The sequence below is a fragment of the Tamandua tetradactyla genome, unplaced genomic scaffold (assembly GCF_023851605.1).
Source record: "Tamandua tetradactyla isolate mTamTet1 unplaced genomic scaffold, mTamTet1.pri scaffold_156_ctg1, whole genome shotgun sequence".
Lineage (NCBI taxonomy): Eukaryota > Metazoa > Chordata > Mammalia > Pilosa > Myrmecophagidae > Tamandua > Tamandua tetradactyla.
The window spans coordinates 117,206-140,746 of NW_027518278.1; the positions used below are offsets into that span (position 1 = coordinate 117,206).

General features: G+C 37.9%; 1 protein-coding gene across 4 annotated transcripts; it reads right to left on the reverse strand.

The window, feature by feature from the left end:
- Positions 1-12: 12 nt before the first annotated feature.
- On the reverse strand, positions 13-22,948 carry LOC143673160 (voltage-dependent N-type calcium channel subunit alpha-1B-like). Of its 4 annotated transcripts, XR_013170222.1 has the most exons (6): positions 22,718-22,948; positions 21,802-22,019; positions 21,540-21,616; positions 6,401-6,547; positions 4,230-4,361; positions 22-762 (listed from the first exon to the last, which is right to left on the reverse strand). XR_013170222.1 is itself a non-coding variant. In XM_077147499.1 (2 exons), the coding sequence occupies exons 1-2, from the start codon at positions 22,927-22,929 to the stop codon at positions 21,920-21,922; spliced, it is 312 nt and encodes a 103-aa protein (XP_077003614.1). In that variant the 5' UTR covers positions 22,930-22,948; the 3' UTR covers positions 21,625-21,919. The 4 variants fall into 4 exon arrangements, 1 of the variants encoding a protein (XP_077003614.1); XR_013170221.1 differs by having other exon boundaries at positions 13-4,361; XR_013170223.1 differs by lacking the exon at positions 21,540-21,616 and having other exon boundaries at positions 13-4,361.
- Between the last annotated feature and the right edge of the window lie 593 nt (positions 22,949-23,541).

Genomic DNA, 23,541 nt, shown 5'->3' on the forward strand with positions numbered 1-23,541 from the left:
GAGAATGTTTGTAATTGTGAATATAACACAAAAACTACAATAATTCAATATAATTATTTCATTTAATAAAATTTTACTCTACTTAATTCTACTATGTTTGAAAAATTCCATTAAAAAATTACCTCCAATATGACAGAAAAAATATTAAAAATAAGCAAATGACCAGAAACTGCCTTATTTTCTAAGATTAACACTTATGAATATGTATCTATACTAAAAGAAAAAAAGAATGACATGGCTTTGAGAAAAGAAATGCATATATTTTAAGAGATATTCAGCTAATCATGAGAATGAAGGAAGGAGCCATTAAAGGATTGCAAAACTGGGTGGGGAGCATAGTAGGCATTCAATAAATGTTTCTAAATGAATGATACTCTATAAATGATCCTTTTCTCTTTTTATTCATAGTATGTAGCAATGTTCAAAATCTAAATTTCTCTGAACACTATATTCAATTTCAAAATTTTCTAATTTTGATATACCTTTGAGTTATAAAAAATTGTATACTAAAGAAAGTTGTTATCACAATAAAATCACAAAAACTAAGAGAGAACACCAGATACAATATAGTTCAACCTGCTTGTTGTACATATCAAGATGAGGTCTATAAGATGAGGCACAGAATAATATAGGCTAAGCCTCTATTTATATTCAAAACATTTACTCACTTCATAAGACCTGAATTCTTCTTACTAAATGATCCAATGATTTTAAACATCAGTTCCACAACTCCATTTTCCCCTAAGGATACTGAATTCACAGCTGGTAGGAAATTATGCAAATGATTAAAAACCTTAATAAGTAAAAATCTGTATACTTGATATGCAATAAATGTCAATCCTAAAGTTTATTTTAGCTAATCAATCAAAGGGAGAAACTGTTATGGGAATTGCAGGAAAATTCTGAAGTAAGTTATAAAAAACAAAAAAATTATAAAAAATAATTAAGTTGCCCCATTTGTTTATTTGATAAATTGAGTAAACTCCACTAACACCAGATCGAGGGAATACAGAGACAAAATAAAGACAGTGTAGAAAAGAATGACAGAAACAATAAAAAGATAATTACTAAATAACTTCCTATGTTTTAGGCTATTTCACCTAAACCATCGGAGTCCTTAATACAGAGTAGCACAGAAAGCATTTCTGGAGAAAATGATGCCTGGGCTCAGTTTGTAAAAGTGAGTAGGAATTGGCTAGAACAGGGGCCGAAGGAGTTAAGGAGTGGATGCGGCTCTGGAATATCCCTGGAGACAGAGATAACTTGGACAACAAAACAGACAGCGGACACCACGAGTATGAGCAGATAAACATTGTTACAGCATGCAGTGTCAGATAAAGGCATGCTGAAGGGGAAGCTGAGGTGGGAAAAGGAGATACAAAACATTTATGAAAGGCCCCAAAACTTTTAATTATTTCAGTTAGAGGGAATCACCCAAAAGGAACAAATCATACGTGCATTTTTAAATAACCAGATCAGAATTCACACCACTCTGGGGAAGATGGATTTGAGAGACACATTAAGAAGTTGAAAAAGAGATAAGGAGGACCTTAACTAAAGCAATTGTCATAGGGAAAAAAAAGAAACAATTTAGCTCATTTTCATAGAATATGTAAAAAGTTACCTAACCAGAAAGTTCTGCCCAACATTTCAAACTCTTAACAAACATTATCAAGAAAATTATAAACCATTTGCTAGACTTCTAGAGGCTAATTAAAAAACCATTACTAAAATGTAGCACCTAAAATTCTAAACATAATTCTAATTTTTACCACTCTGTTATTCCTTTTAATTTTATGCTGTGCTATCTTCCTTAATCCTTAATTGGGGAGGGTAGGAATCAGTGATTTATCTGTTTTATTTTAATCCAACTTGGTTTTATATCTACATACATTTTGGTGGGGAGAGGGGGTAGGGTACATGGTCTGTGAATCGAACCCAGGTCTCCCACATGGAAGGTGATTATTCTACCACTGAAACACTCATATACCCCCCAGTTCTATATTTTTAAATGAACATTTTCTGTTTTCTATCACATGTATTGTCATTTATTCCTTTACTGTATCATTCTTTCTGCTTTGTTTACTGCTGTTTCTGACTTTTTTATTAGATGCCTAATTCATTCATTTCCTTGTGTTCTTTTTAATTATATGTGTTAATTTCTTGTGTTCAAAATGATTTTCTTCTAGATGGGGGCAGAGGGGGGTATGGGTTTTTCTTTTTGGAGTAAAGAGTATGTTATAAAATTGATTCTGGTGAAGAATGCACAACTACAGTGATTACACAGAAAGCCACTGATAGTACACACTTTGAATGGATTATGTAGTGTGAATATATCTCAACAACACTGCTTTAAAAATAAAAAAGAAGCAAAGAAGAAATCACAAAGGATCAATGTAATGGCAAAGGAATTTACAATTTATGTAACTTATGTAGGAATTAGAACATAGGCACTGTGCTGGTTTGAAATGATGTATGTACCCTAGAAAAGCCATGTTTTAATCCTAATCACATTTTGTAAAGGCAGCCATTTCTTCTAATCCCTAATCAATGCTGCATGTTTGAAACTGTAATTAGATGATCTCCCTGGAGATGTGATTTAATCAAGAGTGGTTGTTAAATTGGATTAGGTGACGACATGACCTCCACCACTTGGGTGGGTCTTGATTAGTTTCTGAAGTTTTATAACAGAGGAAACATTTTGGAGAATGAGAGCGATTCAGAGAGAGCAGAGCAGAATAACATGGCCACGAGAAGCAGAGTCCACCAGCCAGTGACCTTTGGAGATGAAGAAGGAAAATGCCTCCTGGAGAGCTTCATGAAACAGGAAGCCAAGAGAAGAAGCTAGCAGATGATGCCATGTTTGCCATGTGCCCTTCCAGATGAGAAAGGAACCCTGACTGTGTTCACCATGTGCCTTTCCAGATGAGAGAGAAACTCTGACTGTTTGCCAAGTGCCCTCCCACTTGAGAAAGAAACCCTGAACTTCATGGGCCGCCTTCAGTCATCTGAAGAAAGTCATCTTTCTTTCCCTAGATGCCCTATATTGGACATTTCTATAGACTTGCTTTAACTGGGACATTTTCTCAGCCTTAGAACAGTGAACTAGCAACCCATTAAATTTCCTTTTTTAAAAGCCATTCCGTTTCTGGTGTATTGTGACTGGCAGCTAGCAAACTAGAACAGGCACTTAACAATAGTTCCTTAAAAAAAAAACTACTCTGTACTTTACAACTTCCTTTTTATATTACCAAAATTGTAAGGCTGATCCAATCATGGAAAACATTTATATTAATATTCTACAAAAGTCAGTAAGAAAAACACTAAGGGCTTATAATAAATGGGCAAGGGGTTAAAAAAAAGGCCTTTCTCAAATGAGAAAACACAAGTGTGGGAGATATATTCAACCTAGAAATAAAAATATCGACAACATAAAAAAAGATTTTCTTTTGAGTATACTTTTAGCCTATTATTAAGGGGGATTTATGTGTCTGTGCACATATACACATACATACGTACACACATTTATACATACACATAGACATCTAGCACTTTCATTATTATTTTATAATAATATTCTGCACTATGATATTTGGCAACTCAATTCTGGATTAATTTCTTATTTCATCATCCAATTCTGCAACCACAGAATAGAAATGAAAATCCATATGGGTCTGAGACCTAATACCGTGAAATGAGAGTCTGCACATGCTCTGGGGGACACGTCATCTGCAGTTGAGTCTCTGTGATCCAGCTTACTCAGTGGTGCCCTTATTACCCATGCTCTGCTCTACCACTTCCCTACTGACTGCTGAAAACAATTAGCTCCAAGGGACTCTGCTGACTGATGCCTTCCTTCTCAGCTTCCCTCTCATCCTGGAAAATCTAAAGAGGCACTGGCAATCTTTCAAGCTGCCAATACCCTCAGATACTTCCACAAATTTTCCACAGGCTGCCAATTCATCCACCTTCACAACAGTCCTTTATAAATTAGCAAAATTAGTAAGAACAAATTAGGAGAATTTATAACAACTCTAAAGATATTATCAATTCACCTTCATACCTGACATCAGTTTTGTTATAGTTGAGATTAGGAGCTACAATAAGCCATATTAAATCTTTCACTGTCCACAAATTTTGGAGATTTATGGACCTAAGCTATTTTAAAACTTTTATTTTGTGTAACTTCACAACATTAAGGTAACTAAAAGCTGCTCTGAAATACTCACAGTTGGCAGAATACACACATAAAAGCTGAAGACAAGGCAGAACTAAGTGATGATTCTGCAAATTCTGTTTGACCAAATTCAGGGTTATATTCAAAGCTCCATTAATTCTAGCTTTCACTCCAAATTTCTTATCTGCTCAAAGAAAAAAAAGATAAATCACAATTTATTCATGTGTAAGTATTAAATGAAATAAAGATGTCACAAAGCAATGATATTTTAAATTTACATTAGGAATTCAAATGATCATATAGAAAGTTGTACGGAAACAATTAAAATCATAACCATTTCTGTATGATTTTAAAAAATAGTTCTTCTATTTTTGAAACATAGTTGACTGGCTTGAAAGATGGTCCTAAGAGGAAGATGGGAGTGAGGGCAAGGGGGTTGCAGTAGCCTGGCACTGAGGTTGTCACGAAAGGAAAACCTTAGCTGGCCCACCACAGGTATAAGACTATCCAGTTCAATATTTTTTCTCAGGAACACCATCCCACAGTTCAGGGTAATAATAAAGAATCTAAATCCCCATTATCAATCATATTTATTTAACATGAACTCTATATTTTCAGACTTATAAAAGAATAAATAATTTTTTAACAGCTTCTATAGAAAATAATTTGAAAAATATTATCAAATAAATCCCTACAAGGATAAATTTCTTAACAAAGAAAGATGAGAAAAACAAGCAGCTCTTGATTTTTCTTTTCAGAAAGAGATTAAAAGAGCAAAAGAAAACCTAGATAACAATTTAGACTGCTAAGATTTTAAGCAAGGAAAGTAAGCAGAACCAGCAGAGATATTTCATAAACAGGAATTTTAAGGAAAAAGCACCGAACATTCCTGAAGGAAAATTATTCTCACTTTACAAGAAAAAAAAAGGATAGAAAAATCACTCAAGAAATTACTGCATAATGTCCTCGAATGACATAAATATGGAAAAGCTGGGCAAACAGCAAAATAAAAGCATGAATTTAAAAGACTGTGTGGGAGAAAATAAAATTAACTACAACTTAAAAGGGGCTTTAAGGATATATAAAAGGGAAATTAACAATATCAATATGCTAATTTAATTCAATGAAAATTAGATTAAAAAGATAAACTGGCTCTAAGTAGAGTAGAAGGCAAGAAATGACAATATACTTAGTTTCTCTTATTTTATTTTTCATTTGCAAGAACAATACTTTTTCAGCAAAACTCTTAAGAGGGAGCCCTTACATCTCAAACACAAGAGTTAAAGGAAAATATGAGACCACTAACCTATTACTTAAATAACCTGCATGTCCTTAAGAAGCCACTAACTTACTACTTAAATAAGCTGCATATGTTTAAATCTAAAGGTCCCTAAGACACCTGGACAATTAGTTATCTCAGGGATATTGACTTTAAACACATCTTAAAAATTTTATTTAAATATTTATAAAATGCATAAAGATAGCCATAAAATGCATATACACACATAAAAACAATATGCACAAACAACCTCACTTTCCTGAATAAGCATTTGAACTCAATATTTCAAAGTTCAAATTGCAAATGGAAGCCATGAGGCAATGGCAGAAAACTCTTAAAAATAACTCTTCTAATAATTTGAAGATCATTTTAATCTCTTTGCCTTTCTCTGACAACCTAAATCAACTTCCTCCTTTATCCAGTGTTCCAAGTTTTCTGAATCTACATTTTTTAATATTTTACATATGTTACTGTTATAAAAATCAGTCTCATGATTTTTCATGTGTATTTTGGCCTGACTAGATTTCGAGTTTCCTGAACACTGAGACCATGCAGCACAAATATAACTATTAATGAAAAGTAATGGCATATGTTATCTCTATGTTCCTTAAAACATTTCCAACCAAACCCCCTGCTTCTAGCCTCAATAATATCCATGTAATCTGCATTGTTTATACACATGCACGAGCATGCACACACAACACACACTTGTGATTTTGAAACATTTATCTTCCTTTCTCTATCACATGCAAAAGAATTCCTCATAAATTTTGGATCCCTAATCCTTGTAGGTCACTAGTTGACCATAAAAAAAAATTACATTACTAAGACCAAGAAAAAGCAGTAGCATTTTAATTTTAAAAATTTAGCATTTCAAAGGTAAATAAACTTAATGTTACAAAGATAGTTTCAGAAATAATTAACCATTTAAATACAACCCTTACCTTTTTATCCAATCTTTGCAAGAACAGAAGGAATTTGCACCATTAACTCCTCATTTGGGGGAGATTTGTTGCTGGCATTCATAAGTAACTGCAACAGTATTTGTGAACCTCCTTTGGCAACAAAGAAACTTGATCTTCGGCCACCACCTGTATTTTTAAGAAAAAATTAAAAAGAAAAAATCTTTCCATAACACATTATGTATCACAATTTATTAGCAGCCAAGAAATCTTTAAAGTAATCACTCCCAAAATCAGATTTTGTTTTAGGAAATCAGATTTTGTTTTCAGAAACAGCACAGAAACAGTTGACAGGTTCAAGGTTCTCAAACACATGGGCTGCAGAGTAGTATGAGGGATACTCAATACCAAAGAACAGACCCAATATGAGGTATGACAGTTTAATTGCCAATTTCCAATATACAGAAAAATGTCTATATCAAAAGGACCAGAAATTTTTTTAAAAAGTACATATGATACACTGTTGATCACTGTTTATACACAGAAATTAGACTAAAGGAAACAAAAACTTAACAGCTGACATCAGCTCAACAAGAACATTTAAGATATTAAGTGCAGTTTGAAGATATTTCATGTTCTGAAATAAATATTTGCTTCATTAAAACATTGTAAATTTGTGATTCCCAAACTTTTACAACCAACTGGGAACTACCCATATATTATTGTTTTTATTTTTCTTATTGCATAATATAAAACATATACAAAGCAAAGAAAGAAGCAACAGTTTTCAAAGCACTCATCAACAAGTACTTGAAGACTTTTTTGTGTGTGTGGAAAATGACATACGTACAAAAAAGCAATTAATTCCAAAGCATAGCACAACAATTAGTTTTAGAACAGATTTCAGAGTTTGACATGGGTTACAATTCCACAATTTTAAGTTTTTATTTCTAGCTGCTCTAAGATACTAGAGACTAAAAGAGATATCAATTTAATGATTCAGCATTTGTTAAACCCTACCTTCTCTGTATAATTCTATCTTTCTATCTCACTCTTTAGGGATATGTGGGCTATGGCCATTCTAATTTTTTCATGTTGGAAGAGACTGTCAATAACATAGGGTAGGGAGATGGAACTAGCTGCTGTTCTGGAGAGGCTAGGCCTGGTCCAGGGATCCATCTGGAGGTCATAGGTTTCTGGAAAGTTACCCTAATACATGGAACTTTTGTAGAATCTTATATATTGCCCTAGGTTTTCTTTAGGATTGGCTGAAATGGTTTTGGTTGGTAAGTTATGATAGGTAGAAATGTGTAACTGAAGCTTGCTTCCGAGTGACCTCCAGAGTAGGCTCTTGACTTTATTTGAACTCTCACTGACACTGATATTTCATTAGTTACATTTCTTTTCCCCTTTTGGCCAAGATGGAATTGTTCATCCCACAATGCCAGGGTCAGACTCATCCCCAGGAGTCATTTCCCATGTCACCAGGGAGACTTTCACCCCTGGATGTCATTTCCCATGTAGTGGGGAGGGCAATGATTTCATTTACAGGGTTGGATTTAGAGAGAGTGAGGTCACATCTGAGCAACAAAAGAGTTCATCCAGAAGTATCTCTTAGGCATAACTGCAGGGAAGCTAAGCCTCTTCGCTACCTACATAAGCTTCACAAGACTAAGCCTCAAGATCAAGGGCCTGGCCTATTGATTTGGGTATCCTTAATGCTTGACACAGTATCAGGCAATTCCCTGATGGTAAAGTTTAACAGGAACTATCTATATTTTACAGATGAGCTTTCCAATTTCTCTTAGATCAAAAGTATTCAATTTTCCGCTATTCTCCTTTTTCACTCGTCTCTTATTCTTGATATGAACAATTTGAATTATTATTATTATTTTCTTAGTGTCAATATCATTACAAGAATGAATTTGTCATTTTAATTCATCATCTTCCTATAAATAAATAAATGAAGCACAGTTTAAAAAGCCCCAGAAAGTAGATGGTGACTCCCCAGCACCCTCTGTTGTCAGTTTCCTGCGTGTTCTTCCAAAGGGATTGTGCACACACACATGCATGTGAACCCTCTAGTGCACAGAACCCTTAAACCTTATAAAATACAGGTTTATTTCTTCAAATGGTGTCACCCTATAGACACTGTTTTGCACTTTGATACTTTTACATATCAATAAATAAAGAGCCTCTCCCTTCTCATCAAGGTCTACATAATATAGACCATTATATGGCTAGGCCATTGCTTATATAACCAATTACTGACTGAATGATGTCTAGTTGTTTTTAGCCTTTGGCTATTAAAAACAAATTGCAATAAATAACTAAGAATGTATCTTTACATATGATCAAGTATACCTATATATGGATAAATTTCTAGAATTTCTGGGTGAAAGAATATGAGCATTTATTTTGTTAGATATTACCACAAAATTGTCCTCCAAGGAGCTGTTTACATTCCCATCAGCAATGGTGAAGGGTAACTGCATCTCAAAACCTGTACAATCTAAAGAAGTACAAATGATGTACATTCATTACATTTCTTTTATTAAAAGAAGTGTAACTAATAAAGTGTCAGTGGCTGAGAGAGGTCCAATAGAGTTGAGAGGCTACCCTGGAAGTGGCCCTTACACAAACTTCTGTTAGACATTGCTACCTATCACAACCTGCCAAACCACAACCACAACCATTCCAGCCACTCCTAAAGAATACCTACGGCAAATATATAAGATTTCACAAGGGATCCATGCACCAGAGTAACTTTCCCAAAACCTACAACCTCCAGATGGATCCATGGACCACGTAAGTCCTGAAACCCAGAGGACCCAACCTCTCCAGAACAGCAGCTAGTTCCATCTCCCTACCCCATATTACTGACAGCCCCTTTAAACATGAAAAAGTGAGAATGGCAATAGCCCAAATACCCTAAAGAGAAGGATAGAAAAATCAAAGATGGTGGTGGAGTTACACAGGGAAGGTAGGGTTATAAGTAAACACCTAAAATTGTGGACTTGCAATTCATGTCAAACTCTGAAATATGTTCTACAAATAAATAATTGTGCTGCTGTGCTTTGAAATTTACTGCTTTTTTGGTATATGTTATTTTTCACAAAAATGAAAGAGAAAAAGTTGATTATGGTGATAAAAAAAGATTAAAGCCTAGCTTTCTGTATTCTGGAGCAGCTAGAAAAAAAAATCTGACAGGTCCGTCCATTGCCTATGAGGAGGCCAGGCTAGAAGAGAAGCAAGTGGCACCCCAAGACGCAGGTGCACTGCCACCCCCTGGCCACAAGGAAGAGGCAACGGTCAGACAAGGCCACATACACCTGCCAGTGGCTGTGACTCTGACCAGTCATGCAGCCCAGGTCAAGAGTAATATGCACTACAAAAAGTTGCTTTTAACCCTAATGTTAGATGCCACAGGCATCCAAGTTGTTCTACTCATTCTTGGGGAAGGTACAATAACTCCACAGAGCATTTAAATATAAGTAGTGAACAGCCTAGGGTAACCAGGCTATCTTGTTCTAATTGCAAAGTTCTTATTTCTTTAATGTACATACAGTAAAGGTATTTTCCCTTCAGTTTAACAGTTCTGTGAGTTGAGACAAATGAAGTCAGGTAATTCAGGCCATAACCAGGATACAGAAGAGCTCTCTCGCCTGTCCCCATCCCAACCCCTGGGAGTCACTGACCTGGATATTCTCTCTGGTTCTGTCTTTGCCAGAATGCCATATAAATGGAACTATAGATAAGCAAATTTAGTCTGGTTGCCTTCACTTAGAATAATGCATTTGGGATTCACCATGTACTGCTTGTACCAACAGTATTTTTTACCTATGAGTGGCATTCCGCTGCATGAATGTTCCACATTTGTTTATCCATTCAAGCACTGGAACACATTTGGGTTGCTTGCAGTTTTTTGGAGATTATAAATAATGTTTCTATAAATATTCAGGTCAGGTTTGTGGGTAGAAACAGGCTTTTATTAATTCAGGGTGGATTCTCAGGGGTAGGATTTCTGGATCATATGATGTGTTCATGATTAACCAGCACTTAAATTAAGTATAACTTACCTAAGTAAAATTTACCTGTTTCTATGAGTTTGGACAAACATGTACAACCACATAAACACAACTCCAATCATGATTCACAACTGTGAAAACACTGAAGTAACCCAAGTGTCCATCAACTGATGAATGGATAAACAAAATACACATAATGGAATATTATTCGGCTGTAAAAAGGAATGATGTTCTGATACATACAGCAATATCTTGAGCTGAATGAAAACATAACATATCAAAACTTGTGATATGCAATGGACAACAGAATGAAAGAGGACACTTACCTTACACCCAATACAAAAATTAACTCAAAGTGGATCAAAGAACTAACTATAAGAACTAGCATCATAAGGCTTCTAGAAGAAAACACAGGGAAACATCTTCAAGACCTAGTAATAGGAGGTAGCTTCCTAAACTTTACACCCAAAACACAAGCAACAGAATCAAAAACAGATAAATGGGAAATCTTAAAAATAAAGTGCGAAGACTTCCGGAGAAGATGGCGGCTTAGTAAGACGCGCGGGTCTTAGTTCCTCCTCCAGAAAAGCAACTAAAGAAACAGAAACAATACGAAACAGCTCCCGGAGTCATGACAGAGACCAAAAAGACAGTGTACCCCATTCTGGAACGGCTGAATGGGCAGGGAGAATCCGCTGCGGTGAGATACCCAAGGGGTGCACGTTTTCCTGGCCGGGGCAGCTGGCAACTGGGGTCCCCTCCACGCACATGGCTCCCCGGTCTGACTGGGAACATTGGTTAGCGGGGCCCTCCCGTCACACTTGGCATCTCGGGCCAGCTGGGCAATTTGGACCAGCACTCCCCCAAGCCGCGGCCAGTGACCCCCGCCTCCATGTAGGGTTTCCCGGGCCGACTGCCCCGCAGACAAACGACCGCCACGAGCGCCACCTACTGGGCAGGAAAAGAAAAACAGAGCCCAGAGATTCCACAGAAAAACCTTTCAACCAGCTGGGTCCCACACCCAGGGAAATCTGATCAAATGCCCAGACACCAGCAGAAAATAATGGATGACGCTCGGAAAATTGAAGATATGGCCCAGTCAAAGGAACAAACCAATAGTTCAAATGAGATACAGGAGCTGAGACAACTAATGCTGAATATACGAACAGAAATGGAAAAACTCTTCAAAAACCAAATCAATAAATTGAGGGAGGACATGAAGAAGACATGGGCTGAACAAAAAGAAGAAATAGAAAATCTGAAAAAACAAATCACAGAACTTGTGGGAGTGAAGGACAAAGAAGAAAAAATGGAAAAAACAATGGATACCTACAATGGTAGATCTAAAGAGACAGAAGCTACAATTAGTGAACTGGAGGATGGAACATCTGAATTCCAAAAAGAAACAGAAACTATAGGGAAAAGAATGGAAAAACTTGAGCAGGGAATCAGGGAACTGAATGACATTATGAAGCGCACATATATACGTGTTGTGGGTGTCCCAGAAGGAGAAGAGAAGGGAAAAGGAGGAGAAAAACTAATGGAAGAAATGATCACTGAAAATTTCCCAACTCTTATGAAAGACCTAAATATACAGATCCAAGAAGTGCAGCGCACCCCAAAGAGAATAGACCCAAATAGGCGTTCTCCAAGACATTTACTAGTTAGAATGTCAGAGGTCAAAGAGAAAGAGAGGATCTTGAAAGCAGCAAGAGAAAAACAATCTGTCACATACAAGGGAAACCCAATAAGACTATGTGTAGATTTCTCAGCAGAAACCATGGAAGCTAGAAGACAGTGGGATGATATATTTAAATTACTAAAAGAGAAAAACTGCCAACCAAGACTCCTATATCCAGCAAAATTGTCCTTCAAAAATGAAGGAGAAATTAAAACATTTATAGACAAAAAGTCACTGAGAGAATTTGTGACCAAGAGACCAGCTCTGCAAGAAATACTAAAGGGAGCACTAGAGTCAGATACGAAAAGACAGAAGAGAGAGGTATGGAGTAAAGTGTAGAAAGAAGGAAAATCAGATATGATATATATAATACAAAAGCCAAAATGGTAGAGGAAAATATTATCCAAACAGTAATAACACTAAAAGTTAATGGACTGAATTTCCCAATCAAAAGACAGGATTACGACCTAGCAATACCACTGCTAGGTATCTACTCAAGGGACTTAAGGGCAAAGACACAGACGGACATTTGCACACCAGTGTTTATAGCAGCATTATCTACAATTGCAAAGAGATGGAAACAGCCAAAATGTCCATCAACAGACGAGTGGCTAAACAAACTGTGGCGTATACCTACGATGGAATATTATGCAGCTTTAAGACAGACTAAACTTATGAAGCATGTAATAACATGGATGAACCTAGAGAACATTATGCTGAGTGAGTCTAGCCCAAAACTAAAGGACAAATACTGTATGGTCCCACTGATGTGAACCGACATTCGAGAATCAGCTTGGAATATATCATTGGTAACAGAGACCAGCAGGAGTTAGAAACAGGGTAAGATAATGGGTAATTGGAGCTGAAGGGATACAGACTGTGCAACAGGACTAGATACAAAAACTCAAAAACGGACAGCACAATAATACCTAAGTGTAATGTAACTAGGTTGGAACACTGAATGAAGCTGCACCTGAAATATGGTTTTTTGTTTGTTTGTTTGTGTGTTTGTATCTTTTGTTTTTGTTTTTTTCTTTTCCTTTTTATATATATATATTTTTTTATTAGTATTATTATTTTAATTCTCTTCTCTATATTAACATTCTATATCTTTTTCTGCTGTTTTGCTAGTTCTTTTCCTAAATCGATGCAAATGTACTAAGAAATGATCATACATCTATGTGATGATACTAAGAATTACTGAGTGCATGTGTAGAATGGAATGATTTCTAAATGTTGTGTTAATTTCTTTTCTTTTTTTTGATTAATAAAAAAAATTAAAAAAAAAATAAAATAAAGTGCTTCTATGCCTAAAAAGGCTTTATCAAAAAGGTAAAGAAGCAGCCACCTCAATGGGAAAAAAAATTTAGAAATCACGTATCAGACAGACAAAGGTTTGTTAACCTACATACATGAAGAAATCATACAACTAAATAACAACACCAAGAACAAACAACCCAATTATAAAATGGGTAAAGATATGAACAGACATTATTCTGAAGAACAAATACTCATGAATAGATGCTCATTTTCATTAGCTATAATGGAAATGCAGATCAAGACAACCTCATACCTATAAGACTGGCTGCTTAATATTTTTAACAAACAGGGAACTACAAATGTTAGAGAGGATGTGGAGAAATTGGAACATTTATTCACTACTGGTAGGAATGTATAATGGTACAATTGCTGTGGAAGACAGTTTGGTGAGTCCTCAGAAAAATAAATCTAGTTGCCCTACAACTTGGCAATACCACTACTCGGTATATACCCAGAAAAGCAGAAAGCAGTGACACAAACAGACATCTGCACACTGATGTTCATAGCGGTATTATTCACAATTGCCAAAAGATGGAAACAATCCAAGTTCCTATCAAAGATGAGTGGATCAACAAAATGTGGTTTATACATATGATGGAATATTATGCAGCAGTAAGATGAAATAAGGTCCAAAAGCATATGACAAGATGAATGAACCTTAAGGACATAATGCTGAGTGAAGTAATCCAGACACAAAAGGATAGATACTTTATGATTTCACTATTATGATCTTGGTAAAGGTAAACTCAGAGGCTTATGATACAGAACATAGGGCACCTAGAGATACATGGAAGCTAGAGGTAGGTGAAGGGTTAGCTAATGAGGTTGAACTTAAATGTAAGGGAATGGATAGAAGTGTAGGCAAGTTTGTTAGTGGGTCCATAAATAATATGGCCATATTGAGGGTGAACATGACTGAAGGGGTTGTATAGACCCATGTGTCCCACCAATTAATACTACAAATGTAAATAAGTTCTTGCATGAATTTCTTCTAAGATATGAATTTTGTATAAAGAGACAATAATAGAGAGGTATGGGGGAAAACTACTATTGGATGCTAAGGCCTATATTTAACAGGAAGACATCAACAGTATCACAGAAATACCAGGGATAAATAATTGTGAGGAAGGACAAGAATTAAGGGGAGGTTTGGACTTTCTATTTGGTGAGGTTGTGTTCATCAGTTACTTTTCTCTTTGGAGCAGTGAAAATTGTCTAAAATTGAGTGTTGATTGTACAACTAAGTGAGGATAATGTGAGAAATGGATTGTTGACTTTGCTCATTATCCTTGATGCCCAGTGATGGAGGTAGCTGAAGGATACACTGACTGAGATGTAAAATGGTAAACTGTGGTGTACACATATGATGGAATACTGTGCAGTTACAGAAAGGAACAAAGTTGTGAGGCATCCAATGAGGTGAATGTACCTTATGGACATTATGTGGTACACAATAAGCCAGAAGCAAAACAACAAATATTGTATGGTCTCTTTTAGAAGATACCTATAAGAAAACTGTGGGCCTGGCAACATGGGAAATGACTCCTAGGGATGTGTCTGGCCTTGGTACTGTGGGATTAACATGCCTTCCTGACCAAATGGGGGAAAATAATTGTAACAAATAAGGTATCAGAAGCTGAGAGAGTTCAAATAGAATCAAGAGTCTACTCTGGAGGCTACTCTCATGCAAGCTTCAGTCAGATATTGCTACTTACCATGGTTTGCCAAGCCCTAACCAACACCATTCCTATTAACCCTGAAGAATACCTAGGGCTCTATTTGAGAGTATACAAAAGTTTCACGTACTAAAATGACTTCCCAGAAACCTACCACTCCCAGATGGGTTCCTAGGCCAGATGAGTCCTGAAATGAAGAGGGGTCAGCCTCCCCAGAACATCAACTAGTTCCATTCCCCTACCCCATATCATTGACCACCCTTTCCAACAAGAAGTTAGAATAGGCATAGTCCAAATACTCCTACAGATTGGGAGAAGGATCAGAGGAGAAGGAGGAGTTACACAGAGAAGGTAGGGTTTAACAAATAAGTATGATTACTGTATCATTATACTGATATTTCTTTTAGTACCAGTTTCTATGAGCAGCTAGAAGGAAAACCTAAAATTGTTGAATTGTAACCTATAACAAACTGAAATCTGTTCTATAACTAATTGTTATAATGTATTTGGAATTTATTGCTTTTCAGTATACATATTATATTTAACAATAAAAATATTTTTAAAAACTTATGATATGCAGTAAAGTTTGTTACCTGCCAACTTAACCCTAAGTTTGGAAGTGGGTAAATGTGTAGCCCTAAACGCTTACATTAAAAAAGAAGAAAGCTACATTCAAAGACCTAAATGCATACCTGAAGGAACTAGAAAAAGAATGGCAAACTAAACCCAAAGTAAGCAGAAAAAAAGAAATAACAAATATTAGAGCAGAAAAAAATGAGAGAATATAAACAATAGAGAACATCAATAAAATCAAAAGTTGACTCTTTGAAAAGATCAGTAAAATCAATGAACCCTTAGCTAGACTGGCAAAGAAAAAAAGAGAACACATAAATAAAATAAGAAATGAGAGGAAGACAGCACTATTGACCCCATGGAAATGAAAAGGACCGTTAAGAGGATACTATGAACAACCATATGCCAACAAATTAGATAACCTAGATGAAATGGAAAAAATCCTAAAAACACACAAGCAATCTACACTGACTCTAGAAAAAAACAGAAACTCTGGACAGAGCAATCACAAGTAAAGAGATTAAATCAATCATCAAAAACCCTTCCAACATAGAAAAGCCCAGGACCAGATGGTTTCACAGGTGAATTCCACCAACATTCCAAAGAGAAGTAATATCAATCCCCCTCAGTCTCTTCCAAAAACTTGAAGATGAAGGAACACCACCTAATTCATTCTATGAGGTCAACATCACCCTAATATTAAAGTTAGAGAAAGATCTTACATGAAAATGAAATTACTGATCAATTTCTCTGATGAATATAAATGAAAAAAACATCAACAAAAACATTAGCAAATCAAATCTAACAGCACATTAAAATAACTATACACCATGATCAAGTGGGATTTATCCCAGGTATGCAGGGTATGCAACATAAGAAAATCAATTAATGTAATACACAACATTAACAAAACGAAAGGAAAAAAAACACATGATCATCTTGATTCATGCAGAAAAGGCATGTGACAATATCCAGTATCTTTTCTTAATAAAAACAGTTTCAAAGATAGGAACAGAAGAAAACTTTCTCATCATGATAAAGGGCATTTATGAAAAAACCACTGCTAACATCATACTTAATGGTGAAAGACTGAATGCTTTTCCCTCTAAGATCTGGAAGAAGACAAAAATGCCATGCTCACCACTGTAATTCAGAATTATACTGGAAGTTCTAACCAGAGCAATCAGGCAAGAAAAAGAAATGAAAGCATCCAAATTGGAAAGGAGGAAGTAAAACTTTAACTATTTGCAGATGACATGATCCTATATATAAAGAAAGTCCAAAAAAATCTTGGACAAAGCTCCTCGATCCTGTAAAATGGGGGAAAAGAAGTGTAACAAATAAAGTATCAGTGAATGAGAGATTTCAAATAGAATCAAGAGGCTACACTAGAGGTTACTTGCATGTACGCTGGAATTGGACATTGCTACCTATCATAACTTGCCAACAACATAGTTAAACAACATATTTAAAGAGAAGGAGGAGTATAACAGAGAAGATAGGATTTAACAAATGAAAAAAGTGCTGAATTATTATATTGATATTTCTGCTGGTCTTTAGTGTCTTAGAGCAGCTAGAAGAAAAAATGAAAGATCATGGAACCATAACTTATACCAAACCTTTTTAAAAAAGTTTTTAAAAAGTCCTCCCCAAAAAAGCTCCTAGAGCTAATAAAGAAATTCAGCAAATTGTCAGGGTACAAGATGAACATGCGAGAATCATTAGTGTTTCTACACACTAGTAATGAGCAAACTGAGGAGGAAATGAAGAAAAAATTTCGTTTGTAATAGCAACCAAAAGAATCAAATATCTACAAATAAATTTAGCCAACAATGTAAAGGGTCTTATATATGGAAAATTACAAAACTTTGCTAAAAGAAATAAAAAAAGAGTTAAGTAAATGGAAGGACATTCTAGGCTCATGGATTGGAAGACTAAATATTATTAAGATATCAATTCTACCCAAAATGATTTACAGATTTAATGCAATCACAATCAAAATGACAACAGTCTACTTTGCAGAAATGAAAGCCAATTATCAAAATTATTTGGAATGGTAAAGGGCCCCAAATAGCCAAAAACATCTTGAAAAAGTACAAAAGTGGAAGACTCAGACTTCCTGACTTTGAAGGTTATTACAAAGCTACAGTGGTCGAAAGGATAGACATATAGACCAATGGAATCAAACTGAGAGTTTGGAGACAGACCCTCAAGTCTATAGCCAATTGATTTTGACAAGGGTGCCAGGTCCAATCAATTGGGAAAGAACAGTCTCTTCAACAATTGGTGCTGGGAGAACAGGTAATCCATATGTAAAAGAATGAAGGAGGATCCCTATCTCACACCATATACAAAAATTAACTCAAAATGAATTAAAGACCTAAATATACAAATCAGAACTGTAAAATCCAAGAAGAAAACATAGGGAAGCATCATAAGCACCTTAAGGATCTCGTGTTAGGCAATGGTTTCTTAAACTTTAATACCCAAAGCACATGCAACAAAAGAAAAAGATCAATGGTACCTCATCAAAACTTAAAACTTTTGTACATCAAAGGACTTTATCACAAAAGTGAAAAGATAACCTATACAATGGGAGAAAATACTTGGAAACTATGTATCCAATAAGGGTTTAATTTCTGAATACATAAAAAAAACTTTCAAATCAACTATAAAAAGAAAACAATCCAATTTAAAAATAGGCAAGAGACTTGAATAGACATTTTTCCAAATGGCTTAAAAGCAAGTGGAAATGTACTCATCAGCATTAGCTATTAGGGAAATGCAAATCAAAACCATGAGATACCATTTTATACCCACTAGAATGGCTACTATTAAAAAAACAGAAAATTACAAGTGTTAGGATATAAAGAAATAGAACACTCATTTATTCCTGGTGGGAGTGTAAAATGTTATAACCACTGTGGAATAGTTTCGAACTCTTCAAAAAGTTAAGTACAGAATTACCATATGACCCAGCAACCCCACTACTAGGCATATATAACCAAAAGATTAAAAGCAGGGACTTGAACAGGTATTCGCATGCCAATATTCACAGTGGAATTATTCACAATTGCCAAAAGATGGAAGAGACCCACATGTCCATCAAGTCATGAATAAACCCAATGTGGTATAGGCATACAATAAAATATTACTCAGGATTAAAAAGGAATGAAGTGGGCGGGCCATGGTGGCTCTGCAGGTAAGAGTGCTTGCCTGCCATGCCCGAGGACCTGGGTTCGATTCCTGGTGCCTGCCCATGTAAAAAAAAAAAAAAATAAAGTTCTGATTCATGCAACAACACAGATGAACCTTGAAGAACATTATGTTAAGCGAAATAAGCCAGATACAAAAGGACAAATATTGTATGAGCTCATTGATATGAAATAATTAGAATAAGCATAACTAGTCAGAATCTAGAATATAGGTTACCAGGGGCTGGACTGGGGGTAGGGAATGGGTAGCTAATGTTTAAATTTTACAGAATTTCTATTTGGTTTGATTACAAAGTTTTGGGAACAGATGATGGTGATGGTAGCACAGCATTGCCAATATAATTAACAGCACTGAATTATAAATGTGAATGTGGCTAAAAAGAGAAATTTTAAGTCATATATATGTTACTAGAATGAAAATTAAAAGGAAAAACAGGACCGTACAACACAATGAATCCTGTTGTGGATGATGAACTATAGCTAATAGTACAAGTATAAAACATTCTTTCATGAATTATAACAAATATACTTCACTAAGGCAAGCTGTTAGTTATAGGGCAGTGTATGAAGATGTCATTTTTGACGTATTTTGTGCATGATATTTTTGTAAATCTACAACCTAATAAAAAGAAATCAATAAAAATACATAATTTTTTTAATGTATAGCATTTAGACCTTCACCTACTTTATGAGACCAAAAGCAGAAAGCTTTATTATGTGTAGAACCTAAATTTTCTGTTAACATACAATCTAAATCAAGCTGTTTGGATAGCTCATTTAAACAACCCAAACTCCTGGAGTCCAGAACAGGAATGAGACCTTGTAATTCTGGACAGCTTAATATAATACCAGGATACATCTCAGATTGTGGTGGACTGAGAATTAAAAAGTATTGGTAGAGTCTCTTGAGGGTCTGAAGGAAAAAAAATTGAAACCATTAAACTCTCCCAACTGGGAAAACCCGGGTACCCTCTCAACCACTGAGGACTCCCTAGAAAATAGGCCAAGCCCTGGATTTTAAGGCTTGCCCTTAGCAAACTTATTTCTGTAGGGAAGAAGCTAAGACCACCTATAATGAGACCTAAGGGTTACTTCTGAAGGACCTCTTTTGTTGCTCAGATATGGCCTCTCTCAAAGCCCAACTCTGCAAGGAGAATCGTTGCTCTCCCCTCTCCATGGGACATGACATTCAGGGATGAAAGTCTCCTGACAATGTGGGGTGTGACTCCCAGGGATGAGTCTGGTCCTGGCACTGTAGGACTGACAATGCCTTCCTGACCAAAAGGGAGAAAGAAAGTGTAATGAAATCAGGCATCAGTGGCTAAGAGATCAAATAGAGTTGAGAGGCTATTCCAGAGGCTACTCTTCTGCAAGCTTCAGTTAGACAGTGCTAACTGCCATGGCTTGCCAACCAACATGACTTCTGTTAACTCTTAAGAACACCTAGAGTGCAAACTGAGACTGTATAAAGGTTTCATGCACAAAATTTGCTTTCCTGGAACATATAATTTCCAGAGGGTTCCTAGGCCATAAATCCTGAAACCCAGAGGGACCAGGCTCTCCAAGATTATCAGTTAATTACATTCCCCTATCCTTTAGTGTTGATACCCCTTCTCAATGTGAAAAAGTCAGAACGGGCATTCCCTGAAGATCCCTATAGGTTAGAAGAAGGATCAAAGGAGAAGGAGTTATAACAGACAAAATAGGATTTAACAAACGCGTACCACTGATGAATCACTACATTAACACTCCTTTTAGCTTCCAGTGTTTTGGAGTAACTGGAAGGAAAAATCTGAAATAATGGAATGGTAGCCCATGACAAAGCCTGAAATCTGTTATGTAAATAACTGTTAAAGAGTACTTTGAAAATTATTGCTTTTTCGTTCACTTGTATAAATCTTTTATTTCATAACAAAAAACTTCTTTAAATGTACAATTTTTATTTGGGATGATGGAAAGTTTTGATTATAGATGGTGGTGATGGTAGCACAACGATGTGAACATAGTTAACAGCACTGAGTTACGTATCTGAACGCGATTAAAGAAGAAATTTTATGTCATATGTACGCAACTAGAATAAAATTTTTTTAAAATCCATTAAACTGACAATGCAAACAGTGAACTATGTTAAACTATGAACTATATTTGATAGTGTGATTATGATAATATTTTCTCATCAATTGTAACAAAGGTACTACAATAATGCAAAGTGTTAAAAATGGCAGTGAGGAAAAATAAAGAGAAAAAATAAATAAATAATAGGGGATAAAGGGTAAAATAAATTGGGTAAATGGAAACATTGGTGGTCAATGAGAGGGAGGAATAAGGTGTATGGTATGTATGAGTTTTTTCATTTTTCTTTTTCTTTCTTTCTCTGGAGTGATGCAAATGCTCTAAAAAATGATCATGGTGATGATGTGATGACATTGTGAGCCACTGACTATACACTATGTATGGAATGTCTGTGTGTAAAGATTAACCAATAATTTTTTTTTAAATATGGGTGAGTATATGGGAACTCAGTATTTTCTCCATAATCTTTCTGAATACTGCCAAGTTCTCTAATAAAAAAAATATTTGGGAAGGAAAAAAGGTTTTTTTTTACAACTTTAGACAACCTTGTAACTCTAGAGCACAACTCTACAGACCTATGATTGTGGTGCATCTTCAGCTAGACTAGACACCCACCTGGCACGCACTGTTCCCTCCTGCTGGTCCCCCAGCACCTCACCATGCACCTGGCACTTAGCCAGTAACCTACAAATCTTTTGGGAAGAGAAAAACAGAACCTGAGTTACTTTTGGGCACCTGGAAGCAAGGGACAGAGGGACAGGCGTTGACAGCAAAGGCCTTTCTCTCCAGATGGGAGTGACCACATAGGTTCACTGGGTGCCCAGGCAGCTGCTGATGCAGGAGGATGGGGGCCCTGCTGGAGCAGGGAGACACTCACTGGGGACAACCGTGCTCTCTCCAGGAGGGCCTGTCAGCATCACTGTGGTGTGCGCGGTAGTACTCGGGTCCGAGGGCTGGCTGCTCATCCGAGAGACATTTTGTTGATTGTCAGCATCCTACAGCTGCTCCATCACCTTCTGGAGAGAGGTGCTGGGCAGTGCATGCACAGGGCCCACACCCGTCTTCCCACTGGCCTCCATGTCGCAGTGCGGCTCCCTGCAACCAAGAATGACATCCCAGGGTCTGACACTGCCCCAGACTCCTGTTCAGTCTGCAAACCCAGCTCCTTAGTCCCCTACCCAGACTGAGAAAACACTGACCACCTCCTCTGCTCCTCTAGCATTTCGTAAAATTCTTATCATCTGTGCACTTCTGTGCCTTTGCGTGTGGAAGGTGGCAAGAGCGGCATCATCACACATGTGAGCAGCAAAGCCGTCTGCAGGATGAAGAGGCCTAGAGTTTGATGCTTCCTAAAGCACAGGTTAGGCCTTGCACTGACCTCCTAGCTGTGTACGGGGCTTATAAGGATGGCTGGCTTAGCCAGGCCTCCTTGATCCAAAGTGCTCATAGACAGGACCAGTCCACCGGGGCTGCCTCCCTCAGACTACTTCTTTCCCACCGCTCCCTTCTCCAGTGTTCCCTTGATTTCTCTTCTCCCTGGACACTTTATTCTCTTCTCCTACCATTCCCAAGTCAGGGCCTCCCAAGCCAGTCCCAACAATCTCTCCACAAGCCCTCTTTTCCTCCCAGGTTCCTTGCAATGATCAGACCCTTCTGCCAAGCTCCATACCTTAGCCCTGAAAGGTACCCGCAGACCACCGCAAGGGACAGGGCGGGCTGCCTGTAGAGCTCCACCCCACACCCGAGCTGCCCCACTGTCTCTCTGACTCGCCCCTGTGGGCCCAGGGGCTCACCTGGGCTGATGGTTCCAGCTGGCGTCCTGCTCCTTGCCCAGAGCCTCACCTTCCTTCTCCGTGACCTCCTTCTCCAAGGAGTCATGTGCAGACAACGCCTTGTGCCGCGGCCGGTGCCGCCACGCAGGCTCCTCGGCGCTCCCTGGTGCCCGCCCGCGAGCCGCCGCGGTGCCGCGCCCATTGCTCAGCCTTGGCCCCGACACCGGGGACATCCTCGCCCCGCTCGGGCGCATGCCGGTGGGTGCGGTGGCGCCGCGGCTGCTTTTCGGGTGCTTGCTCCCGAGAGCCCCTACAGTGATGGCGCCGGCCTCCCTCCAGGCCCGGTCCCGAGCCACGCGCGCGCTCACCCCTGCTGTCGCGGGAGCCCTCGGCCTCCTTGCTGTGGCTGCAGCGCGGCCGAGGCCGCTCCTCCCGGACACCGGGCTCCCCGCCCTCCGCCCTGGGCCCTTCGCTCCGCTCCTGCTCCCCCGCCGCGGGGGTCGGGGCCTTGTCCTTGTCGTGGTGGCGGTGGTGCCTGCGGGGCGGGTCTGCCGGGGTGCACGGCGGCCGGGCGGGCTCAGCAGTGTCGGAGCCATCGGCACCAGGCCGGGCCATGCCCCCCGTGGGAGCGCGCGGGCCGTCGCGGACCGGCTCCACCAGCAGGGGCCGGTCTAGGTGCGTCTTCATGTCGGGCCGCAGGTGGAGCGTGGTGGCCAAGAGCAGCCGCTCCTCAGGGTCCAGCTCGCTGTAGAGGCCTCGCAGCTGGCGCGCATGTTCTGCAGCCGTAGCTGGCTGGCGCACTGTTTCCACACAGAGCGCGCCTTGGCCGAGTTCTGCTGCCAGCT

Excerpts from the sequence above, each read along its gene's own strand:
- LOC143673160 (XM_077147499.1), bottom strand. The coding sequence starts at position 22,929 with ATGTCCCCGGTGTCGGGGCCAAGGCTGAGCAATGGGCGCGGCACCGCG. Across the intron at positions 22,020-22,717 it reads AGCTGGAACCATCAGCCCAG|GGAGCCGCACTGCGACATGG; the intron begins GTGAGCCCCTGG and ends TCTTGGTTGCAG.